The following is a 25472-nucleotide window of genomic DNA, read 5'->3' on the forward strand; positions in this document are numbered from 1 at the left end:
AGTTTGGCCTAGAAAATCTTCTCTTCCATGATCTTCCTCCCCCTTGCAATTAGATACCCTGGCTCCCAGAAATTTTTACCCTTTACTTAAGTATTTCTTCATTAAACATCCAGAATGGGAATGGTGGAAGGGCTGGCAGTGTGTTTGAGAGCCCACTTGGGTGAGGAAGAAATTAGCAGGTTTTTCCAAGTATGACTTGGTGTGTCTCTGATGCAGAGTTCGAGAAGAATGGTACAGAAAGGTGGTAATATAAAGATGTGGATTACTTGTCTTGTTTGTGAAGAAGCTTGAAAAGGTGACTTGGGCTCTGACAGAATGTTAATGGAAGCAGACATGTTCAGCTTTCTGCAAGACAGTGTTAATGTGGCCGATCATGCTAATATTTCTTTTAAGAAAATTGGTTTTCAGATGCATCAGTCTGAAGGAATCTGTTTCTTGCGAGTTTGAATTAGGTGCCTCTCTTTGGGAGGCATAGTTCTCCTTTCCCTGTATCCCAAACCAGGCATTGATTTTGCATTTTTGTGGTGTCATGTAAGTCTATTGCATGACTTGAGGTGCTGTGAATTAGTGCAGAGGGTAGTGATCTCAGCATAATGTTAGATGGAAATGTCCAACTATGTTCTGTAGCAGTCAGCTAGTTTCAGTGCCATTTTCATTAACGATTTAAGTACAGGAATTGAGAGAGTATATCAAATTCACAGATAAAAACTGAGAATGTTACACTAAGAAGGAAAAAGGCACTGATGTTGGGTAACAATCTAAGCATGACCTAAGAATGTGATACTGTTATACAAAAGGCCAATATCATTTTAGGTTTTATTAAGGGGACCATCATACCCAGTTGGAAAATGCTAGTATTGCCCTTCTCAACTGTGTCAAAAAATCCTTTGGGAAATACTTGGGTTTAGGCACTGAAATTCATGAACAAAGATCAGCTATTTGCTGGGCCGCATTAGCATAGGCACACTGTCCAGATCACAAGAAGTAAGCATTTCACTCTATTCTGCACTGGTCAGACCTCATTTAGAATACTGTGTTCCATTTTGGACACCATTCAGGCTCTGATTTTAAGCACTTTTGAATAAAGTACTGTGAACACTTCTACACTAGTGCTATAGAAAATAATGAAATACTGTTCTGTTTCACACAGTACTCCATTTCCAGGAACATACCCACACTGTTAAGCAATATTACTGTATCCTGAAACTGCTCGTATGTTGGCTTGTTCACTTAAAGCAATTAGTTCATACAGTTACGTGTAATATACTGAGCTCATTTCTTGAACTGAATACTTAATTTATTTAAATAAGGTATTTCCACCTTTTCAAGAGCTCAAGCTGGCTTACATAATAAGACAATAGTAAACCAGTACTTAGTTATGTGAACGCAATTATCTGTAACCAACAGAACTGAAAATATTCAGTGTTTTGTCACTTAAAATAATTCTTTCTGCTTAGGAGCACAGAGTCCCATTACGACTGCTGCTTTTGAAGTGTTTTGGAGCAATGTGCAATTTGGATGCTGCCATTATATCTGCTCTGGTGAATTCTGTCTTGCCAATGGAGCTAGCCCGAGACATGCAGACTCATACACAAGGTGAGACATGTTTATAAGAGAGACCTTGTCTGAGGTACAGCTCTTCTGATTATTGCCATGGATGTGTCAAGAAGTTGTGAATGCTTAAAGTTTGGTATTCAAAGTCACTGCCAGAGAGTGGAGGTTGATACTTGAACAGTGATCTGATCCATTGTTGCAGGAAGAAATTGAGATCATTGAGCAGGGTGGAGACATGCCAGGAAGTAGAAGTGGGCCATGGTCAGTGCTGGAATATAAATGAGAAAAGGGGAGAGGAAGAAGGGAGTAAATCTGGGTGTGTACTCTTTTGGTTGTCCAGTATCTTGCATGCTTCTACTTTCTCAAGGGTCTTGTACTAAGCTTCACTGTTGAGGGGAAACAGTGATGGTCAGTGCTGAGTTTTAGCTTTCATTTGATGAACGTCTCCTGGATAAAACTGTGTAGGGGTTGTTGGTCTTGAATTCAACCTGCTTAGTTCTAAGAAGTCCTTTAAATAGCTCCTGTTTCCCAGTTTGTCAGCCTAACTTTGTAGTACTTGCTCATTGTGATTTGTCAACTCAGCAGCTCTCATGGATGCAAGTTGTAGCTAAATTGTATATTTTAAAGCTGACATTTGTTCCAAGCATTTTACTTAACCAGCATTTCTTCAAGTGGGTTTACTGACTCCCGGTAAGTCCCGAGTGTCCAAGATTACACAGACCAGGGCAACTTTGGAAACAGTTCATAAAGCTTTTTGGTAGAGGCAAAAGATAGTAATTTTGAGGGAAGTATGTGTGTCTCTGGAGAGTAGTCTATACTTGTGATCAAAAGAGGAAGGGAGGGCAAGAAGTGTGCATGTGGCAAGAAGGGAACTTGCTGGGTTCAGGCAATTAATAAAGAAAAGGAAGCCAAGGTTTTGGTATAGGGGATGTGTGGGAAAGCCTGAGGCAGTTTTAACACAAAACAGTAGATCCCTATCTCCTGGGTGACCTCTTGTGAGACATTAATTTTGAAAACAAAATTCTATAGAAGGAAAAGTTTGGAAGGAATTTTTTCTTAAATAAACTTAGCAGAGCTAGCCAGTTTTGCTCTCCGGTATATAAAATATGCAGTAGAGTAGACTGAATAAATTAATTCTGCAGTTTGTTTATTGCTGCAAAGTGCTGATTTTAAATCTCTTGGCTTCCTATCAATTCTCTAACTTTGATGGGCAATGGATACATATCCAGGAGAAAGAATCCCATGGTACATTGTGTTCTGCTTCTGATGTGCATGTACAGTAATTAAGGAAGACATGGAAAGGTGAGAAAGAATTGCCATTCTTGAGTTAACTATTCCACCTGTTGTTGCCATATTGCAACCAGGTGAAAGGATTAAAAAAAAAAAATTTTGAAGTCAAAATATTAAAAAAAAATTCAATTATTGGAAGTATCCCTAAAAAATAACTACATTCAAAATTAAATCTGAATTTTAATACAGCCATATTAAAAGGTCTACACTGTACTCCATAATCTTTTAAACCAAAATCCGCTGTCTTCTACCATACACAGCCTTTCTTTGGAGCTTGCATTGCCCTGTGGAGCTAAGTCGGTGATAGTTCTTATTACTACTTTTAAAAGACGTAGGTGTACATTTACCAAAAAGATACAACATAGTTGTGGCAATGAGTGGCGTTTCTGCATAGGATGCAAAACAATCTGTATAAATCTGATTAAGCTGCTATCCATTCAGTTTCTTGAAGGATGAAGATGGATGTCTTCCAAGAGAATTCATTTGCTTTCCTATAGAAAACCACAATTCTGTTTTGTAATACTTGTCTTACTCAAAGGTGCCTAGGATCACTGTCGGTGCTATGGATTGGGATGAACTTACAATTAGGTGGCCTTTCCTAAGAGCAAGCAGCAAGACACAGCAGACATGGAGGGGATTAATTGAAGTTGACAGAAGTGTCGGCCAAGCTAGAAAACAACAAGGTTCTGCCTTAGATCAAATACAACTCAAAAGCCCTGCTGAGCTGCAAGGGAATGGCAGAGAATGCCAAGCAGTGGTTATCTGTATGCAGATGAATCAGATTGTTTTTCCCTGAAAGCCAAAATAACTGGCAGCCTCACTTCCCACAAATGAGGTGGGAAAACAACTGTACTGTGGAACAGAGCTTGCATAGGAGTCTGCTTGAGTAGATGGCATTGTAATGTGGGAGATGGTGTTTGGTTTCTCACGCAACCACCTGGCTGTACTCTGTGGGGCATTCCTTTCTTCCCTGTCATACTTACAATGCAAATACAGTAGTTGTGATTTGTTATGCTTATATACGTATGGGCTTTATCTCAGTGGTTTATCGATTGTCCACAGTGTCTGAAGCGTTAGCATTTTTATCTTGGCATCTGAAGTCTCTGTAGGCAGTTTCTTTCTGCTGATTAAGATGGTAGTTCTAGCAGGACGCTTGCCTGAATTTCAAGATTAGTTCTGACTTTCTGCCATCTAAAATTAAATGGAAAGTTGCATCCCATCATTAATGTGTATGTTGGTCTCCAGGCAGATATTTTCATCTTGTAGTCAATACTTCTCACAAAGGGAATTCCTTCCTTCACCCCTTGCTTTGGATGATCAACAATAACGTAGATGCCCTTTTCAAAAAAAAAAATTCTATTGGATGACTTTAGAAAGGTTTAACTTCAGTCTTGCCTTTCTTCCATCTCTCCCCACAAGATCTATGTGATACTTCCGAAACCTGGAAGTATAGTCTAGCACTCTCAATGTGCAGGTCAAGTTGTGGTGGGAGTAGTCCTTAGGATTGCCTTTCATGATCTCTCTGTTAATAGAACATTTCAGTGCTTTGGAACAGCATAGAACATTTCACAGCAGCCCTGCGACTGGTAATTGCTTTCATTCAGTGTGATATTAAGTACTGTGCAGCTCAGATGAATTCAAATAGAATAAAAGTGTTAGGGGAGGGAGCCATAAAGTCAGTGTAAATATACTGGAACCTTTCATTAGCTTGTTGCATGCATGAAAAGGTATGTCTGCCCTATTTCAAATGGAATCTTTCTTTTATGTTGAGATTCCTTCAACTGGTATGTACACCATAAGTTGTGTTAGCAGAGGCAACTATGAAGCATTACAGTTGTGTGCCTTTTGTTTGCTTTTTAGTTCTGAGTAAAGATACTGCATTTAACTTTGACTTCCCCCACATCTGGACCACTTAATAAACACATGAACCTTGACAGGCGTGTGTTTTTCTGGTAGTCCCAAAATGCCCAGTGCATGTGGCCTACTATTTGTGTCAGTGAGGCAGTTCATTTGAAAGAAACTGCTCACAAGAAAGTGAGGAACTGCTGCCCTAGAGATGGTGATTAAGTGGCAGGGAGCTGTTTGCACCTTGCCACTGCTCTGGCTTTTAGCCTTCTCTTGCTTTCTAAGGGCCATTTTGTAATGCAGTGCTTGAATTTTTTTTTCTGTTGCTGTCACAGAACTGTAAACAGAATCTCTCATGAAAAATGACCTTGAGTCTTGAAGTGATAGCAGCTTATTTTGGTGCTAGGAACTTGGGAGTTGAGGCTGATCCATCTTCTGATAGGCTGCAAAGTATCTAATCCCTTTTGCGGATGGCAGAGACCAGAGCAATCCATGCCAACTGTCAGATGACTGGGAATTGTTGTCGGACCAGATGCAAGCCTTCCTCGGGATCATGCCTGACGTTAAAGAGGAACACTGGGAGATAACACTCTCTGCATGAATTCTGGATTCTTTTGATGAAATACTAATGCTTTACCCTTGTGTTGATGCAGACACCTTGGCTGCTATCCAGCTTTTTTTGCTAGATGCTTTGTTTTTTACTACCCATGGACAGATAGTAACTTTCCTGTGATGCTTCTGGCCTGCAAATCTTTTCAACATGGTGTTTTTTTAGGGAAACTTATTATAAGATGTTGCAAGACGGAATTAACTAGAACAGTTCTGTTATAATTCACTCTGTAATCAACTGTCCCAGGTTCCTGTTAAACATAGCCATAACTCCACTGCCAGTCATAATAATAATAATAATAACAGGTATTTATATACTGCCTTTCTTGGTCTTTATTCAAGACTTTATTCAAGGCGGTTTACATAGGCAGGCTTTATTAAATCCCTATTAAATAGGGATTTTTACAATTTCAAAGAAGGTTCTTTCTTTCAAGAATGACTACATTCAAGGTGTTTCATTCCGATCTGGCTTCACATTCTGGCCTCCATCCTCCCACGCTCAGAGCAGATGGAATTGCTTGGCTTCAGCTTGTCAGCTGCTCCAAGGTCGCACGGTACCGGTGGCCTCGAACTGGCGACCTTGTGGATGTTATCTTCAGGCAGACGGAGGCTCTACCCTCTAGACCAGACCTCCTGCCCAGTCATGTCTTTTCATCCTGTTTTTTTCAGAGTCTTTCTTTGCTGCATTCTTGGTCAAGAGAACTAGTTTTACGGTTCAGCTCAGAAAATGTTCTTGTTAACTCAAAATTGTAGAAAATGCAGTTTTTAGACACCTCTGCCCTTCATAAACAGGACTCGGCTGTGTGTGTATATTGTCAGTTATCAGCCAAGTCCCCCTAGTGAATCACAGGGATGTACCTTCAAAATGAATTGGGTTTCTCCTGGCTTTTTATTCTTCCTAGAACTTCTAGTAACCTCTTCCCCACCCTTGTTTTTTAATATATTTGTGTTACAAAGGTAGACTATTGCATCATAGAAGTGTTTGCTAAGAAAATACCACCACTTCAGCAGTACTTGAGAGGAAGAAACTAGTCAAATGAAACAACTCTCAATTTAGTGTTAATTAAATTAATGTAATATGAATAATTATGTTGGCTTATTATTATTATTTACTTTATATCCCGCCTTTCTCCTCGAAGGGACCTAAGGCGGCTTGCAACAATAATTAAAAACACATTTAAAACATAATTTAAAACAAGGTAAAAACATATTTCATTTTAGATTTCATTTCTCTAAATTTTAGCATTCTGGAAAGATTTCTTACAAATCATGAATTGCCATTACTCTCTGTAGCAAGTAAGATCTCTTGTAGATGAAACATTGCAACAGAACATCCTCCAAGCCATTTAAGTTAGTGTATTATCCACTGGAGTGATCTATTTTTTGTTAATGACAGTATGCCTGAAACTACCGCTAAGGTCTAGCTCCTTTTAGTTTGTGTGGTTTGATTATCCCTACCAATGCTGCTAGAAGCAGCCTCCCTTCCAGTTATGACAAGATCACTAAGACCAAGCAGCTTAGCCTGGGAAAATTTGACTCCATTGGCTAAGGCTGGTCACTTATCAAACTAAAAGTAGGAGACTGTCTGTGAAGCCTCTGTTCTCCTGATGGGAGAGGTTCCCACAACTCAAGTGAGAAGGTGGTGCCTCTCATGCTGCTTTTGGTAAGTGAACTCCATTCTTCTGGGAACTGCCAGACCAGCAAGAAGAAGAGCAGCCAGCACCACTTTAGTAAAATTACTTTGGGAAATTTCAGGCCCAAGTCTGGCTCTGGCTTCAATGCAGACTGAATTTGGGGAAGGGTTCAGGCACAGAGCAAGCATATGATGATCAAAAGGACCAAAGGAAGCAGATGTCAGGGCAGCCTGTTGGCAAGTGCCAGGCTAGATGAATGTGGGTCAAAAAGGCCAGAGACAGTGTGATCGGGGTGGGAAGGTGATCAAGTACCAGTAATGGAGGCAGGGCAAAGCTCTGCCAGGTGACCTTGCTCAGACTAGGGGACCAAACCCAGAGAACCTTTATATGGGACGAGTCAGGCTCCTACTATTCCTTAAGGTACCTGGGCCAAAGAGTGGCAATACTGGTGTTGGCCATTATAAATGGAGCTGTAGTGCAGAGAATAAGAGAGAGCCAGGGTGGTGTAGTGGTTTGGGAGGTGAACTTAGACCTGGAAGATCCAGGTTCAAATCCCCTCTCATCCATGAAGCTTCCTGAGTGACCTTGGGCCAGTCACTTTCTCTCAGCTTCACCTACCTCACAGGGTGAGGACAAAAGGAGGGGAGTAGCTGTGTACACCGCCCTGAGCTCTTTGGAGGAAGGGCAGTATAAAAATGTGTCCCTAGCTTGAGACCACTGGCACATTACAGAAAGGTGCCAGTCCTTTGAGCAGTGTGTTGAAGAACATCTCAGTCAGGAATTTGCATGACCATAAACCCATCAGTCCTCACTAAGCCTGGCAGGCTTCTGTTTACTTTCCAAATTGCTCTCTTAACACCAGAAGTCCTCAGACCATACAACAGGTCAGTTTGTAGGGCCCAGAATAGTCATCCTCCCAGTCTGAATCTCCACTCGGCTTTACACAGGGGGTAAGGCACCAAACTTAGCAGAGCAGAACTGAGTCACTGAATTCAGATACAACCAGATCCCTTCTAGTTGACCCAATAATCCACAAAGCTATAAATAGATAAAAGTTTACTGTAGGATTGAAGTAAATTAGACAGCAAAAGGACAGGCACTTCAAAAGTCATTTGAAGTGACTTTTAGGGAGCATAGAACACACAACTTAAAACAATAAAAGCTAACTCCTAGCACTAACACTATCACTCACCAAAGTCTCACATCCATAAATCTATCTGCTACAGCAGTGGTTTGATAGGGTCCAGAGATCCAGTCTGTCCCAAGCAGCAGCTTACATATCACTATATCTTTTCCCCGCTATTTGGGGTTTCCATACTGGCACCTTTTCCAGACAAAGGCACTGCCTTAGTCAACTAAACCATAAGCATAGCTGAGGTGATCTAGGCTCACCACTAGGTTTTACCCTGTGTTGATGTATCTGCCAATAGGAGAGTGGAGGGGGATGCACCTGAAGCATGGAGTGTCTTCACACTTGAGGGCTTCAAAAGAACATGGACGCAACCATATTAGAAGCTGTAAAGTTTATCTGCTTGACTGGTAGCAACAGACTCTGAAAGGAGAATAGTTGTACTAGATCAGAGCAATGTACTAGCACTGACCCTAATCAGTAAAAATACACTGGGGAGAGAAATTGACAAATCAATCCTTTTGAAGACCAAGTACTTCTCTCCTAATCATCTCATAAAATATGTAGCCTGTATTAAAGCCTATATAGAAAAGAATGAGCCAGTTTCTCTTGGGTTCAAGAGAACCTTATTCATCTTCTGTTCATCACTACATACAATATCTAAGCTTTGAGTCTTGCTGTGCTTTAGTGATCTGTATTAAATAGTATAAAGCATTTCATTGCAGCCATATGCCCTGTCATGTGGTATTTCTTATGTAAGCCCCTGTTGAAACATGTCAACTAATTAAGATGCAGAAAAGGTAGCTGCTGTGGTTCTGTGGTGCATTCATGTAAGGAAGCTGCCAGTGAAAATTGTGCTGTACTAGCAGGCTGTGGGACAGATTGATGCATGAGCTACAAATGTGCACTGGAAAGGCAACAAAAATTCACACCTGGAAAGTTTCTGAATCTCAGAGGATTTACAATCAGACTGAACCATTGTTGATCTATCAGGAAAAAAAAATTTGTTGTATAGGAACAACAATTTGTTAAAGGATATGATTTTTCAATATTTAATGAAAAAAGTTTTAATCCAGCTTTCGTTATTGTAAAATACTGAACTGAGTATGCAACATGGATTCATTAGAAATAGGAGCAAGAGTTGTGTCTTACTGATATGCCTTGATGAAGTAAAAGAACCTAGTGCCATAATCTGAAAAATTGGACCATACTGCTTACAATTGCATTCAGTCTTGCTCCAAAATCCTTCAGAAAATATTAGCAGTAGTAAAAGCATACCTGTTCCCATTATACTGAGGAATTGGTTCTAGAATGCCTTTACAGATAGCTTGCATATTTCTCAAGACATGTAGATAATTACCAAAACAGGCTTCCTGCAGAGTTTGGGTTACTATTTCTCTATAGCAGTTCCCTGCTGTTCCAATAATTTCTTATTTTTCAAAATCCAATTACATCTCAACAGTATTTGCTCTTCCTCTCTAGAACTTACAAGAACTTTTTCTTTTTAAAAGAGTTGGCCTTAAAAGTTTCTCTTGTTACTAGCAGTGCGTAAGTCATTTATGTTGCTTTCCAGAAATATTCTGTGCTGAGCCTTCACCAGATGGCCATCTCTATAGAAACAGTGACTTGAACCTTGACTTATTCAGTTCAGCAGCATAGTACTCTTCAAGTGTTGCAAATGTGGACTCAGTGTCTCCTTGTGGTCGGTGCTGTTAAATAAAGAGAAATGAGTCTGTGCTCAAAAACTGGCATGCAGGATGTCAAATTAGATGTAGCATGTATAGGTGGGGGTACTGAAAGTTACACACACCTTTGCCTCCTTTGCCCTGCACTGGCATCTCGCTCCATTTCCAGGCAGCCCAAAACACTGCAGAAAGGCTCTGCCTTGCCCAGGCAGGGAAATAGCCCTGGAGACCTGAAGAGGTTCTCCTTGCAAAGGAATAGTAACACTCCTGGAGCCCCTGAGCCAGCAAAGAGGCTGAAGAGGGGATGGGGGAGCTGAAAATCTCTGTAGCCAGAGCACGTGCAGCAAGGTGGAACTCACTCACTCACTCACACGGGCAGGTGTGGTAGCAACAGAGGGGATTGCTTTAAAAAACCCAGGGAGTGTTTGCCAAATTTCCCCCTCCATTGAGACAGTGCAGGCAAGCACAGACACAAGCAACCCCCCCCCCCCATGGTGCAGGCAATCACTAACGCAAGCAAACCTTCCCGCCAAGCAGAGCATGAGATTTAGCCTACAATCCTGTCCACACTTTTCTGGGAGTAAGCCCCACAATGGGGCTTACTTCTGAGTAGAAATGCATAGGGCTGGACTCTTAAAAGATCTACATCCCATGTGAAAGAAGCCGGGCAGCTGGCAACAGGGTGGGCTGAGTACGGAGGGGAGCGGATTGATAACAGCTGCCTTAGTTTCCTTACATCCGGAAGTTTCAGGCTGCAGTGTATTTGCGTAACTCTATGGAATTTAGCACAATGCATTTTTTGTTAATTGCAATGAGTCATGGAATGGAACTAACACAGATAAGTAGGCTCCACCTGCATTTAGATCAGCTGCGTTTATTATATAATCACCTTTTTAATTGGCATAATTTATATTTCTTTAAATTGCCATGTGTTTACTATCTTTATTTTTGGTTTCCCTAGATGACTTTTTACACAGAGATGATGTAGGATTGCATTTTGGCATTTGTGTGACTTAAGCAATGGATTTCTTTTTCAGACCATCAGAAGATGTGCTACTCTGCATTGGTGCTGGCCATGATATTCTCTATGGGAGAACCACTGCCATATCATCACTATGGTAAGAATAAATGCAACCACAGGGGAGGGGAAGGTAGATGGCAACTGGTTCTGGGTAGGGGCTTTTTGCAAATATATTCACCATGTAATTAAGGAGAGACAGCCTGCTCAGAAACTGGTCTTCCACAATCAGGAGAAATGACTAACCAAAATGCTTAAGAGAGATGGGTGTAACTGGATGGGAGTCAAGGTCAGTGAAATCTATCTTGTCCATCTCTTCAGGACAATCTGTTCCATTTAACTTTTCTTAAGACCAGTTGGATCATCTACTAAAATTGCCAAATATTTTTTACCAGTTGGAAAAGTGCCTTCATCTTCCCTAAATTGTGCCTACCTTAAACACTTCTCTAGTTCACCAAAATTCAATTCTTAATGACAAAAAAAACTTTTACCATTATAAACCCCTGCTAACTGGGTAAGAGGCACTTTTTAAGTCAGTGCTCTCAGTGGCGTAGCTATGGGGATGCAGGGGGTAGCAGTTGCACCGGGCATCAAGCTTTAGGGGGGCAACGAGCTGGGCTCGACACTAGTGACCAAAATTGTGAAAATCTTGGTGTGTATGAATAATACCATCATGTTATATATCATTGGAAAGATAATTTAATGCAGAGTGCAATGAAATGATAATTTAATGCAGAGTGCAATGAAACTGCACTGGAATATCTGTATTCTATCAAAAGTGTAGGGAAAGCGCCCTACAGGTAGACCACAACTGCGATACAAGGACATCTGCAAGAGGGATCTGAAGGCCTTAGAAGTGGACCTCAACAGGTGGGAAACCCTGGCCTCTGAGCGGCCCGCTTGGAGACAGGCTGTGCAGCATGGCCTTTCCCAGTTTGAAGAGACACTTGGCCAACAGTCTGAGGCAAAGAGGCAAAGAAGGAAGGCCCGTAGCCAGGGAGACAGACCAGGGACAGACTGCACTTGCTCCCAGTGTGGAAGGGATTGTCACTCCCGAATCGGCCTTTTCAGCCACACTAGACACTGTTCCAGAACCACCATTCAGAGTGCGATACCATAGTCTTTTGAGACTGAAGGTTGCCAACAATCAAAAGTTATGGCCAATTAACCAGAAAATGAAAACATAACTGTTTTGTGTAACAAAAAGTGAATTTGCTTAACTTCAAACTGACCTATGAGACCTATGAGTGCCAGTGAAATGTTATTATGATACAGCATGAAACCAATAACTTTTTACTTATTTACTTATATTTGATTTTATCATGCAGGTGGGGCTACAAAATCTTCTTTGACCCTGGGTAGCAGATAGATGCTTTAGCTATGCCACTGACAGGGGGAGGCAGCAGAGCAAGTGGGTGATGAGCTGCTGGGGGGAGGAGGTGGGTTCCTCCCAATTTTCACTTTTTAAAAAGCCCGGGCATGATGTCACTTCCGGTTGTGACATCACTTCTGGGGTAACATTTTGAGCTTGGCACTGGGCTACATGATCATTAGCTACGCCACTGGGTGCTCTTCTTTTATTTAGCGGGGGGAGAGTAACTGGCCCTCCTCACCCCAGCACTGTCTTTTCTAGTGGCTGTCTGCCGGTGTTCTTTTACATCCTTTTATATTGTGAGCCCTTTTGGGACAGGGAGTCATTAGTTGTTTGATTTTCTCTGTAAACGCTTTGTGAACTTTTTGTTGAAAAGTGGTATATAAATACTGTTAATAATAATAATAATAATAATAATATAATAATAATAAGACCATAGGTTTGTGGCAGGGTTGTGGAAATAAGAGGCATCTTTTCACAGAAATTCAGGATTTTTAAGAGTGGGATATCCCTCAGCAGCAGAACCCAGTGTTCTCACTTTTGCAACAAATCTATTTAATCTATTATTTAATAATAATAATAATAATCAACAAATCTAAAGATCACCACTAAATGAGGCCCTTGCTCAGGATAAGGCAGAACATAGGCTTGTAATAAAGTATAGGATAATATTAGACCAGAAACCTGTAACAGACTTTATAATATTACCCTATATATTATTGCAAGCCTATGTTCTTTCTGCCTTATCCTGAGCGAGCCTGTCAATTAGTGGTGATCTTTAAATGCCAATACAAGACAATAAATGAACCATGCATCTGATAAAAACCTTGCACCTATTAATATGGCTATAATGCGATTCATTTAATGCATGTTGGATACAGACCTTCTGGTTTCAATAAACTCATGATTTAACCTTCAGTAATAGTTTTAGGTCTGTGACAACCAGATTTTTCACACTCTGAATAACTATAAATATGGTCATAAATTATCCATGCAGCAGAACAGTACCAAATGTATACAAAAGATCTTCCAGACATCTCTTGAAATTCTTTGATATTGTCATATTACTGCAGCTCTGAAATCACATCTGTTTGGGGTTTTTTGTAAATGTTTAAATATAGCTCATGGCATATGATTTGCATTTTAACTTCTGGAAAGTTTTTCCTGTTGGTTTTTCCACAGGACAAAAGTGGAAAATTTTCTGAACTTGTTTCATTAGATTTTATAGAAATCAGCCCAAGCAAAGGAACCTATAAAATAAGTAGAAAAAGAGCAACTTGATTACTCTTTTCTAAAAAATGGGCAGTTGTTTGGTCTTTTACTTGAATTCATTCAGGGTTAATTTTAACTAAACGACCTATTGGAGATAGCAGTGTCTGTCTCCTTCTGCCTGCTGTGTTCTTGTTCCCAAGAACAAGAACAAGATTCAAGGGAAAGACCTCAGTAGCAGTGACTTTGGGTGAGACTACACATTTGTGGCTAGACCTGTGCCTAGGAACCCATGTCTCTGCCAAACAGCTATAAAGTGGAGAAGATGCAGCTTGCATTGGAAAAGTAGCAGGGGTGGGGTGCTTAACCTTTCTCAAGCTGTTTTTCCTCTGCAACTCAGCAAATCCATTGCCAGAAATTTGGCTGAGAACAAGGATGGCCAGGTAAAAGTGATAGTTGGAGAAAATATTAAGGGCCTCTCTTATACAAATTGTGCCATGTCCTCTGCTATTTTGCAGCTCTTCAGTAGGTTCACAGACCCTGGTCTGCTGCCAGATGTTAAATTTGGCCCTGGGGGGTGGATGTCCCTCAATCTAACAATGTCTATGATCCAAGTGTAGCTTTTCTTAACCAGTCCTATTAGTCATGTAGCATTAACCTCATGTGACGTTTCCCATGTTTGTAAATTTAGAAGCTGCATTTACAGCTCCCTTTTGCTCTAGATATTGGAGAGGAAGAATCCATTGTGGAGTAATTTTCAAAAGTTACTATTTCTAACCACCTTTCATTTCACTCAGAGCATCTCAATTCCCAGTTTGTGCAGTTTCTGTTGGATGTAATTGAAGATGGGTTGCCATCAGATACCACAGACCAGCTACCTGACTTGTTCATTAATGTTCTTCTGGCTTTTAATCTTCACATTCCAGGTCAGTGGTGAATGTTTTTTTTTTTTTTTCCTAAGTGAGATGATAAAAAAAAAATGCAGTACCTGCTTTTGGGATGGGCAGGACAGAGATTTAAATGGAACACTTGCCATTCTTTGCAGGTGAAGGAAAATTCTATGGATAAAGGGTCACAGTTCTGAAAGTGCAAGGCCAGATTTTGCGAAGGATGCTTAGGAAGGATGCTTGAAAGAGATCCTTTCTGACTTGCAGTTTTGTTCTCCTTTCTGATCTCCTGCTGTTTTGTTCTCCCTTATGCCCCCAGGACTGAAGGAGAAGGGATGTTCTGCCACCTTCATGAATGTGGGCAGCATTATAACATTCCAGGGGAGATTTTTCCTTGGCCAGGCCTGATCTTTAGCCACTGAATTGGTGGCAGGAAAGTAGAAACTGTTTTTCACCATTATTTGATGAACAACAAAGATAGAGAAGATCCTGTTTTAAAAAAATCCCTGGTGCAGTGGTATTCAGACTGGGACATCATGATGCCCCAGCTTGAAGGCCCTGGCCTCTGCCCCCTTAAGGGGCAGGGGGGGAGGCATGACGTAGTCCCCAGGATCAGGGGGCTGCAGGGACTAGGATGCACTCACCAGTGCCTGCAGCAGCCTCCCGGGGTGCGGGGAGCCCTGCACAGCTCCCCAGGCTTCGAAAAGTGAAGGTGAAGCGCAATTGCTCCACTTCCACTTTTCGAAGCCTAGGGAGCCCTACAGACGCGCGTGCAGGGTTCCCTGCAATCCAGGAAGGCTGCTGCAGGGACTGGTGAGCAAATCCCAGTCCGTGCAGCCCCCTGAGCAACATGATCCTGGGTTTCACGTTGCTGCCTCCCTCCCCTTCAAGGACTTACTGCGGTTTTCAAACTCCTGGCGAGTTTGAAAACCGCAGCCTTAGTGTATTTCCAAGTGCTTTTGTGACAATTCATTCCTTTTGTTTTGAAAGGGAAGTTGCTGGGGAAAATTCTAATCCAACACCAACCAACACTTAACAGAACCACTTTCCATTTCATATACCACTTATGGATGCTGACTTAGTGTCAAGAGTTTCTTGGCTACATGGGTTTCAGTCCTTTAAGAACACCTAATTTGAGGGAGATGGTTCTTCACTTGGGCCCTTATCAGTACAATTCTTCAGTTTATTGGGCATCTTTCTTCTTCCAGTGACTGGCAGATCTTCTGCTTATCCCTTTCTGTGCTTTGTGAATCTCATTAGTTGTGGAAGCATTGGAAGTCATGTCTGATAAGGGTATTCTGCTGGGCAGCATTTTTGCCTGGAATATTTGCCATGCTGAGCCTTCTGGGAAGCAGATTAACTTATTTTTGCTGATGATGATTGCAGACACGCAGTCATAGGCGGGTCAGAACACACTGTGGTATCAGGGTACGTCTTGTTAATTCTGAATATCTTGACAAGTTCTTGTGCTACCACAATGTAGGTATTGTGTCTTAATTGCTTGCTGCTTTAACTTGTGATGTCATTCCATGTGGCTTCTGGGGTGGGGGGGGGAAGAGTTATGTGGCTAAAGCAGCTTTGAATACTTGCAGTACCATGCCACATAGAAAAGAAGGGGAAGAATGTCATTAATAGGCAGGATGTGGTGATTTTTTTTTACTTTCTGCACAGAATCTCACAGAAGCTGATTAAGTTGATTTACTCTACCCTGCCATTCACTTCTTTTTTCATCTTCCTTGCTGTGCTGACTGGCTGCAGGAATTTCACAATTGTGCCTAATGGGCACTGCATTTCTGTGAATTATGTCTGCCCACCTGGGGTAGAGTGGGATGCTGGAACTTCTGTTCAAGAATTCATTAAATAATAGTCTCTGTATGGGGTGGCATTTTGTAATTTTTATTCCCAAATTTTTCAAGTTATTGAAATATCTGTCTCTATTGCAGAAAGAACCAGAAACTGAATGTAACATTTCATTTTAGCATGTGCTTTCTGAAATGCTTTATAAATTTCCCTTCATGTACAGGGTGTCTGTGCTCTTTCTTGAAATGTGAATTTTGCTCTCTGATGGTCCTAAGAGCACCCACCACCTTCAGTGGAGCAAGCAGTAGGTGTTGCTGAGGCATTGGTGGAAGCAGAGTAAATATTTTACCAGTATACAGGTATGCCCCCAAATGTATGAGGGTTCCGTTCTGGAACCCCCCATGGTTAAGTGAAACTGCGGATATGGACAAACGCGCACCCCCTCCAGGGAGGAGGGGAACTCTGCTGCCCTTGCCTCCGGAGGGTCGTTTGATCCCACAAAGACCGCTGATGTCTATCTGCGGCCTCTGCTGGGCTCACACTGAGCCTCAGAGGCAAAAGCATATAAATTCTGGTTTTTTGGAAAAACCAGAAGTCATGTGTTTTTGCCTCAAAGGTTCTGTCTGAGCCTGTCAGATGCCATGGACAGGTGTCAGTGGCCTCTGCTGGGCTCAGACAACCCACTGGAGGTGAGAGCAGCATAGCTCCGCTTGACTCCGGAGAGCATGTGTGTGGGAGGGCTGCGAACCTAATCTGTGGATACAGGGGCCCTCCTATGTTTTAAGTGTTCCTGCACTATTGCTGTCTTTGCATTCCTTGCTATTAGCCATGGCCAGGTAAGGACATTTCTTCTTTATGTATACTTTTCAAACAAAACCCCCCAAAACCTTCATTTTCCCGGTGATAAAAACCGTGAATCAGGGAAGATATGGAGCAAAGTCAGTTGTCTGTGCTGGTCCAGTTGTAGCCCTGGCCAGGCAGGGACAATAGCATCTTGGTTTGAGCATGTTTCACTCAAATGAAATATTCATATGTTGATGTCCCAAAAATTTTTCCAAAGAGTAATATAAATAAATCAATAAAATGAATGAATGCATAGGGAAGATAGGGCCGTTGTGGTAGTCCTACTAACTTTGACTGTAACCTCATCATTTCCATATTGTGTGGCACAGTGTCATTGATTACAGGATGTGCATGGATGCCAGTGGGCCATCCTTGTGTGATATTGGGTCAACCTTGGTTTCACTTCTTGCCACTCCCAATTATCAGCGATTTTCAACCTTTTTCATTGCAGGGCACACTAACAATGTGCTAAAATTGTCAAGGCACACCATCAGGTTTTTTTGTAATTTACAAGGCACACCGTGCTGCTGGTGGAGGGCTAACATTCCCCGATGGCCTTACTAATAAATGACCCTTCCCCAAATTTCTGCTCCACATCTGCAGACCATTCATGGTACACTGGTTGAAAAATATAGTTCACCTGAATGTTCTTTCCTTTCCTTCTGAGTTACATCCAAGGTATCTGCTGGCTGGAGGACAGGGGTGATTCATGTTGCACAGCCTAAATCTTCCTATGGACTTCCATGGCATAAACTCTCAACAGAGAGCTGGTTGTGACTTGGAGATGAGACACAAACCTGGTTCCAGAAATACCAATGTGCACATTATTCAAAAGGAGGGCTTGTTTTGTGATCCTTGATTTGATTTCCATACAGGCTTACCTGATAATACTTAATAGCAAATCCAGAAGTCTTGTATCCTTCAAAGCATACTTCTTTTTAAAGAGGTACTAATGGTTTTTGCAGTCAGGAAAGAGTTATCCAAAATGAACGAGTGCAAAGGTTACTAACGTGATTTGTTCTCTGCAAAAGAAAAATATATATAAATTATATATACTTTTTTATATATATAACACTGCACACTCCTGAAGTTCAGGTGCTTTACAGTAGTTTGTTGTTCACAACAACCCTGTGTTGGTAGATCAGAACCATTTTGCAGATGAAGAACTGAGATTGCTCAGAGCTGTTAAGTCACTCAGGGATCAAGGTGGGTTTTGATATTACATTTACAATATGCTCTTTTAGCCGAATAATACTCTCTTGTCATTAATTTGTGATGTTTATAAATTATAATTATGAGGCAGTCAGTCATTTTTAATAAAGCCTATTCTTATTTCTTAGTTCCTGAGCATAATGTGATCATGGTAACTATGAGCAAGCATCCCAATGTCAAAACCTTCACTGAAAAGGTGCTGCTACTTCTGAATCGGGGAGGTGAGTTTGCTGGCAGTTCTATTACTTTCCCAGAATGTAGCAGAGCTAATGCTAGAGTAGATTTGAGGAGAGGTGCCTGCTGTCATGGTGGAGAGGCAGTATTTGAGAGACAAGCACTAACTCTTCAAATGCTGTTTTCTGCCTTTTAAAATTTCTGGGCCGAGCAAATCAGTTCTGCATTTGTAATACAAAGACTGACCTACTGAAATGTGTGAGAAGCTGGACAGTTGCTCACAAATGCAGTGATCTTTTCAATAACCTGCTAAAATGTGAGCAGTAGGTTAGTGGCAGTATCACATGCCAGGACTATTTGATCTTGGAGCCATATTCAGGATACATAAGAGGTATCCACATTTTGTACTGCAGTTCCTCAGGCAGATGGCTGAGAGGAGGACGTCTTCAGAACTGTTTCTGTAAATGAAATTTTAATAGATATCTGTAGCTGCTTGAGAACCGTTTTGGTTGCAAAACAGGATAAAAGTATAATAAATATTTAGTGCAAGTCTCTGTGCAACAACTTCCTAGGGTCTTGATAATCTACATAGCCAGGGAATACGGTTTTGAATAAAGAACCTACTGATAAATCCTGATATCCTCCCCCTTTTTTCCATGAAAAGCATGCCTCTAGCCTTCACGGTTGTTGTAGCAAACCCAAGGGAGTACCACCTCTTTTTTTGCATTTTGCTTTCCTCTTTCCTAAAGACTTATGGCTCAGCAGAGTGGTCTTGCCACTGGCTTTGAAGCTACGGCTGAGTCTTTGTGCCCAACCTTCCTGGAATTCTGAACTCCCAGTTTTTGTGTGCATGTGTTGCTCAGCATTGTCTTTTCACCCCAGTGGCACTTATTACTCATTGGGTCCTCCAGAGTCGAACTTTGTAGAGAATCCTGTTATTTCCATGCACCACTACTCACCACCCTGTTTGCGCAATCAACCTGAGGATTACTTTTGCCAGCCTTGAGCATCATGTTAAGCCTGCTATATTTGTAAAGCACTTCATTTTTAAAGCTGGAGAGCTGTATTCCCAGACATTCTAATGCCAAAGTATTCCACCTGTGCTTTCTAACAAAGTGTTATGCTGGATAATGCCTTTTGGAACATGAGGGCCCTTCTTTCTCCCCCTCTGCTTTAGTTTGTTGATTTGCTGTTAAATAACTCTTCCTGTGTTTGGTACTTGTAGTTCTTTACTCTTGGTTTAAGTCCTTTTCAAGACTGAAAATTGTGGTCTTAACAAGCCAAGAACTGCTTATAGCTTTTGTATTCTTCAGCTTGGCTGCCTTCCAAACCCCTTAACTCACTCATTGCCAGAATGCCTACTGATAGTCCCTTGCTTTCAGGGACTGTTTCAAACAGTAACCCTTAAGCAAGGCCATCCTCATGGGCTTACCTACAGCCCTTCTCTCCTTCCCCTAGGAAAAAGAGGGCCACTGTTCCTTACAGAGCCCCATAGGGTACAGGCACGGCATCCACATGTTTTCACATGGAGAGCAGGAACCAAGTGGCCTGCTCAAAAGTGGAAAACTTGAAAAGACAAAATGTTGACAGCAGCATCACCCACCTGTCAGAATACAGCTCATGCCAATTTTTGCATAAACTGGGGGAGCAGGAAGATCTAGAGTAAAGCACTGAGGAGAGGAGGCTGCAGAGCCCTTCCCCCGACACTTTAGTAGACCACGTCATGTCTCTGTTTTACATGAGGAAACATGGATATAGTGCATATCCACAGAGTATAGACTTAACCAGGAGCTTCAGCCAATCACTGTTGCTTGGCAAGCCCACCTGCTTACACAGGTGTTTGCAAACGTGATTTTTACGTTCATGCTTCACTTTTTAGATGTTCCTTTAAGCTTAAGGGTCCACTATAATGTACTATTTGTTATTTTTGCTCTCCCTATGTGCTTTAAGTGACCGGGTCATGTTGCAGAACCTTGAACTAGATCTCATGTTGTGCCTTGCCTGATTTCATACATATTTGAGGATTCTTGTAGTCATAGCCTCCAGTTCACCAATGCTGGAAATGATGGTGGGCAATGCTGTCTCCTATTACTCAGTTGTATGCTCTTGGGCAGTGGTTCTCACCATCAGCAATATGGCCTCCAGAGGGCAACCTCATACTTCTAGGGGCCACGTAGGAAAAAAACAAAAACATTAGGGGGGCACACCAAGTTTCTAAGGGGCCCTCCAGACTCAACTGCCAGGCACATGATGAATTTGTCCCAAGTATCATACTGAATAAAGTGTCAATTATTAGAATATTTTTGTTATGTAGGCTTTATTGCTGCTGCTGCTACACCTTTTATGTCTTAAGAATTTTCTTGGTTTGGAAATAAAGTACCACTTATTAGAATAAACAACGCAAATGGTCAGTACCTTTTGTTTTTGCAACAGCCAGCATCTGTGAGAGGAGCCGCAAAAGCAAGACTCAGAAAGGGACCATGAGTGAAAAAGGTTGAGAAACCCTGCTGTAGAGGATGACCATCTGTATGCTTGACAGCGGGCTTTCTCAGTAGAAGGCATAGCCATGCCACCAAAAAAAAACTATGTAAAAGGAGGATACTTTGGTTAAATGTCACTTCTTCCGTTAGAGAACCCTGGAGATGGAAGAGCTGCATCACCTTCTAAATTACACGTGAACTTCAAGTAATAACACACAGAATCTGCCCCATATTGATCCAGAAACCCAAATTGTGAATTTGCAGTCATTGTGTTTGCGTGTGTGAATCCAGTAAGCACACAATGTTTAACTCTACATAGAGATTCCAACTGTCTGAAACAGCTTTCCTCTAAATCGCCCTTAAATCTTCATTTGGCATTTACTTTGCGCACAGTGAACCTCATGCATATGACATTATGCATCTGCACATTCCTACTTTGATGTGAACAAATGCTGCGAAAGTGTGTGTGCTAATTTATATGAATGTATGTAAATTGTTGCTTTCAGATCAAGTGAGCTAGACCTATATATTGCTAAACACAGCATCATTCCCTCTCTACCCTGTGACTAGACGATCCAGTGTGCATTTTCAAGCACCAGCCTCAGCCACCACATTCAGTGTTGAAATTTCTGCAGGACATCTTTGCTAGCAAGGATACAGCAAATATCTTTTACCACACAGACATGATGGTAATGATCGACATAATTGTGCGGCAGATTGCAGATCTCTCCCCTGGAGAAAAGGTACTGAAAGAACGTTTTTTGAACTTTTTGGGAGTTTGGAAAGAAATTTTTGGGAGTTTGAAAAAGAGAGGAGAACTTAGTGTAAGCGAGGAGGTGGAGGTTTCCTGGACTCTGTCTGAGAGGGCTGGATGTTGCCTTGGCTTCTGAGAAGTGTACCCTCTCATCCATAAGCTCTAGAAAAACTGAGATTCTCAGCTGACTTCTGCAGCCATTATCCTATTTGGCACCTTTTCCTGTGCCCCATGGAATTTTACTATCCTGTGTATATTTTGCTGTCCTAACATAGGGGTGCATTTCCTGGTAGTAATGTTATACTAGAAGCATGTAGTGTCAGTGCTCTGTCTGGAGCCTGCACTGCTTCCTGGTTTCCATTCTACAGGCTACACCCCTAAGGAGCCTGGGCCCTAAAAAATTTACAGTACTGCATTTTGAAATTACTTGAGAACACCTGTTTATCAATAGCTAGTGTGGCATGGGTAGTGCAGAGGAATGTGTTTTGGTTCCAGTCTCTCAGTTGTTGAGATGCTGATCCTGCCGATCAACCAGTTCCTGAACACTTTCCAGAAGCAAGCAATTGACTGCACTATACGAGCATAATAAGATTATTTTTGGATAAGTATTTTTAATGTTGTATATCTGCTGAGAGTATTTGTTAGTAATGCTATTACCAGTCTCAAATTTTGTAGGTCAGAACCTAATAAATATCTTGGCCTTCTTTTGAGGGGAGCTCTTCCCAGTTCATGTGGTAATCGGCCTGTGGCAAAGAAAGGTTGGGTTTTATAGCATCTTTCCCTTTGGCTATCATACTGAGCTTGAAACTTACACTTACAGCTTGACTCTAGTATAACACTTACAGCTTGACTCTATACATTTAACTCCAGTGTCATAATATACTCTCCACAATATAAAACAAGATCTTGCTGACACTTTGTTCTGGAGCTTGCATTCATCTTTTTGTAGCAGGTAATAACTGTGTGCATGGATAGCCTTATATCTGCTTGTAGTAAAAGAGGCTATCTAGCTTTGGGGTGCTTGTTGCTCAGCTCAGAGTATTTTATTTATTTATTAGATTTGTGTTCCGCCTTTCTCCCGGAAGGGCACCCAAGGCAGCTGGGTGTACAGGTGACTATTTGAAAGTCATTCCATTCAATTGGTTGGCCAAATGGCTTCCAAAAACTACTCTGAAGGGGGGGCTCCTGTGGGAATATGAGGGGGCGGTGTGCGCGCACATGTTTAAATCTTCCTTTTTTAATTTGGAGACCAAGTGCTTCAAAGCCCTGAAGTGGCTAACAATATAGCAAAAAGCAAAATATAAAACCATAAATGAATGCAAACACTCAGTGAGCTTCTTTTCCTCCTCTTCTCCCCACATCTCCCCCCCCCCCCCCCGCACACAGGAGCAGGTATCTCTTGGATAACTAGGGTTCAAGCTGTTTAGGAATTGTTCAGGAATGTATGTATTCACCATATTTATACCCTGCTTTTCATGTTGTAAAACAAAGCAATTTAGAGAGAAAGTTAACACAAAAACAAGGGACGGTGGAACAGCACATTAAAAGTGACGCTGCAGTAACAGACATAAGACATGTAAAATCAGTTCTCTGCAGTGTTAAAAGCCTTCTGAAACCAAAGCAGGTTTTGTGCAGCTTCTGGACAAAGTTGTTGCACTATTTGTTGCACTTGCCAAATAGTTGTTGTGTTCCAGAGTGTATGTTTCCAGAAAGCAGCTACTGTTGCATTACCTAATGTTTAATGCTATTTCCATGTGTTCTGTTTCTCCAGCTGCGGATGGAGTACTTGTCTCTGATGCATGCCATTATTCGGTCCACACCCTACTTGCAGCATAAGCACCGTTTCACTGACTTGCAGGGCACCTTGCAGCGCATTATGATGGAAGAGGAGGAGGGTCAGCAGTGCCAGATGGACAGAGTGATCATCTGTGAGATCTACAAAGAGTTCCCAGAAATATCTCCTGGAGCCAGCTAACTGGCCCAGGGAGAGAACTGTTTGGAATCAAAATGCCTCCTTTGGATGTCTCCTTCCCATCCCTTTACAGTACTGCTCATATCTTGTTATCCCTTCAAGTGAGGCCTAAGGTTTAAGTGGTGTACTAGGAGGCCCTACAGAAGTTTCAGCAGTTAATGCAAGCCAATGAAAGGAACATTTAAAGACGTCCTGTATGTGTCTACTCCTAGGGAAGGAAAAAAAAGGTTGCAGAGGAAGGGGAAATTGTCAGTCATGTGCAGATTACATGTTTTGACAAGAGTAGGAGAATCCATTTATCATGTCTCTGGTCCCTTTGCACTGAAAGAAGACAGAGCTTGGATCTGAGTGTCTTTGAGCTATGTCTAGGAACCCAAAGCAAGAGGTCTCTGTCATAAGCATCCATTTCTTGCCCTGCAGCTACCAAGTGGAGTAGGCTAGTGTTTGGTAGAAGCTTTTTGTAACAACTTGTCTGCTGCATCTAGTGCCAATATGCTAAGTCCTAGCAAGAAAGGTGCTTGCTGCTCTTAATACTCTGTCCAGTGAGATGTTTGGTCCTTTTTCACCCACTGCTTGATAATGTGGGTTATAGCTAACCCACCTTTCAAAGAAGTAGTCTAAGTAAGCCAACACCTGCTTTGTAACTGCTTTTCGTAGTGGCATTTAAACTTGAATTTCTTGCACATTGCACCAGCAGAAGAATGAGGATCCTTTAAAAGACCTGCTGCTTAGACTCATCGCTATGGTGTCCTCTATGAAAGCTGTTGTTGGCTGTGTGCTGGCCTTGTTGCCTCTGGCACTGCACAGACAAAGACTTGCGCATTTGTAGAAAGCAGCTCACAATACCCTTTTTCAGCCTCGGGGTGTTACTTGCCTTGAGCTTAGCAGCAATTGGTTTTGCCTAGCTTTACCTTTTTCATGTCCTGAAGGCTGCTTTAAGCCCAATGTCTGATAGTTCTGCTCCTTAATATGCACAAGTTGGGAGAACACCTTTTTTTTTTTTGTCTAATTCCTTCAGGCCTCTAGCAAAATGAGTTTGCCCACTTTCCCATGTGGATCTTTCAGACAGGCTTACGTACTAATACGGGTCTGTAATATCTTAATAAGCATGCACGCTGCAAAAGTGCTTTGCAATAGGTAAACAAGAGCTTTGCAACCTCTGGTGTAGAAGTAGCTTAAATAAAAACTGGAAATATTTGTATAGCCTCTGAGCATAATGTGAACCAGATCCATGCAGGGAACCCTTGGCATTGGCCCAGCGGTTTCAGGCAGATGAGCAAAACATTATTTGGGAGTCACTGTCTGGGACTAGTGAACAGCCCTGTTTTTAAACAAAATGTTTAAAAAAATAATTGGAAAGGGATTTGTATTTTCATAGTGTGAAATAAATGTAGTCCTTGGAGAACCACTGTTTCTGTTTGGCAGCATTTCTGTGTTCAGTGTCTTTCTGCCGGTGAGTGTGCTTTATGAAAGGTCAGAGTATACAGCAAAACACTAGATTGCTGTTTTACACAGCTCACCTGTTGTAACTTTGGGACATATGATGCAGGAGTTGGTACCTGAAACTACATAAAGCCGTTGACCTCAAAGCCTTCTTTCCCTGTACCTCCTTTGACTGCTCCCTACCTCAGGCCAGCTTGGAGATATGAGTGGGTAAGCTTATTGCTTAGGGTGGCACAATTCCCAGGCATTCCAGTTGCACCTGGGCTGTTAACAGTTTCTGGCACTCTTCCATTTGGCATGGCCAGTCTCCAGTGTATGTGGATAGAATGCCCTAGAATTCTTTATTGGGAGCATAACGTTTGAGCATTGGGAGTCCCAGTTTGAGCTGGGACTAATCCACCTTTTCTAGGGAAGCAAAACACTCTTGTCTCTGCTGCCCCTTCCAAAATGATGTCCTCCTCTAGGGTAGAATTTTAGGGAAGCATTGGACATTCAACTTGGTCTGCAGCATGGTAAACAGGACAGTCCAACAATTCTTAGTTCCTTTAGCACAGGCCGTAAA

General features: G+C 41.8%; 1 protein-coding gene across 6 annotated transcripts in view; it reads left to right on the forward strand.

The window, feature by feature from the left end:
• Positions 1-24875, forward strand: part of NCKIPSD (NCK interacting protein with SH3 domain) — a 100498-nt gene extending 75623 nt beyond the window's left edge. For 2 of the 6 annotated variants that reach the window (XM_066617686.1, XM_066617690.1), the window contains exons 8-14: positions 1458-1596; positions 10784-10864; positions 14143-14271; positions 18216-18308; positions 21312-21484; positions 22212-22253; positions 23267-24875. In XM_066617686.1, the coding sequence (XP_066473783.1) occupies positions 1458-1596; positions 10784-10864; positions 14143-14271; positions 18216-18308; positions 21312-21484; positions 22212-22253; positions 23267-23470 (861 nt within the window). In that variant the 3' untranslated portion in view covers positions 23471-24875. Of the gene's footprint in view, positions 1-1457; positions 1597-10783; positions 10865-14142; positions 14272-18215; positions 18309-21311; positions 21485-22170; positions 22254-23266 lie in introns of all 6 variants that reach the window. The other 4 variants (XR_010793907.1, XM_066617689.1, XM_066617687.1 and 1 more) reach the window with 4 other exon arrangements.
• The last annotated feature ends 597 nt before the right edge of the window (positions 24876-25472 follow it).

Source organism: Tiliqua scincoides, chromosome 2, assembly GCF_035046505.1.
Source record: "Tiliqua scincoides isolate rTilSci1 chromosome 2, rTilSci1.hap2, whole genome shotgun sequence".
Classification (NCBI taxonomy): Eukaryota; Metazoa; Chordata; class Lepidosauria; order Squamata; family Scincidae; genus Tiliqua; species Tiliqua scincoides.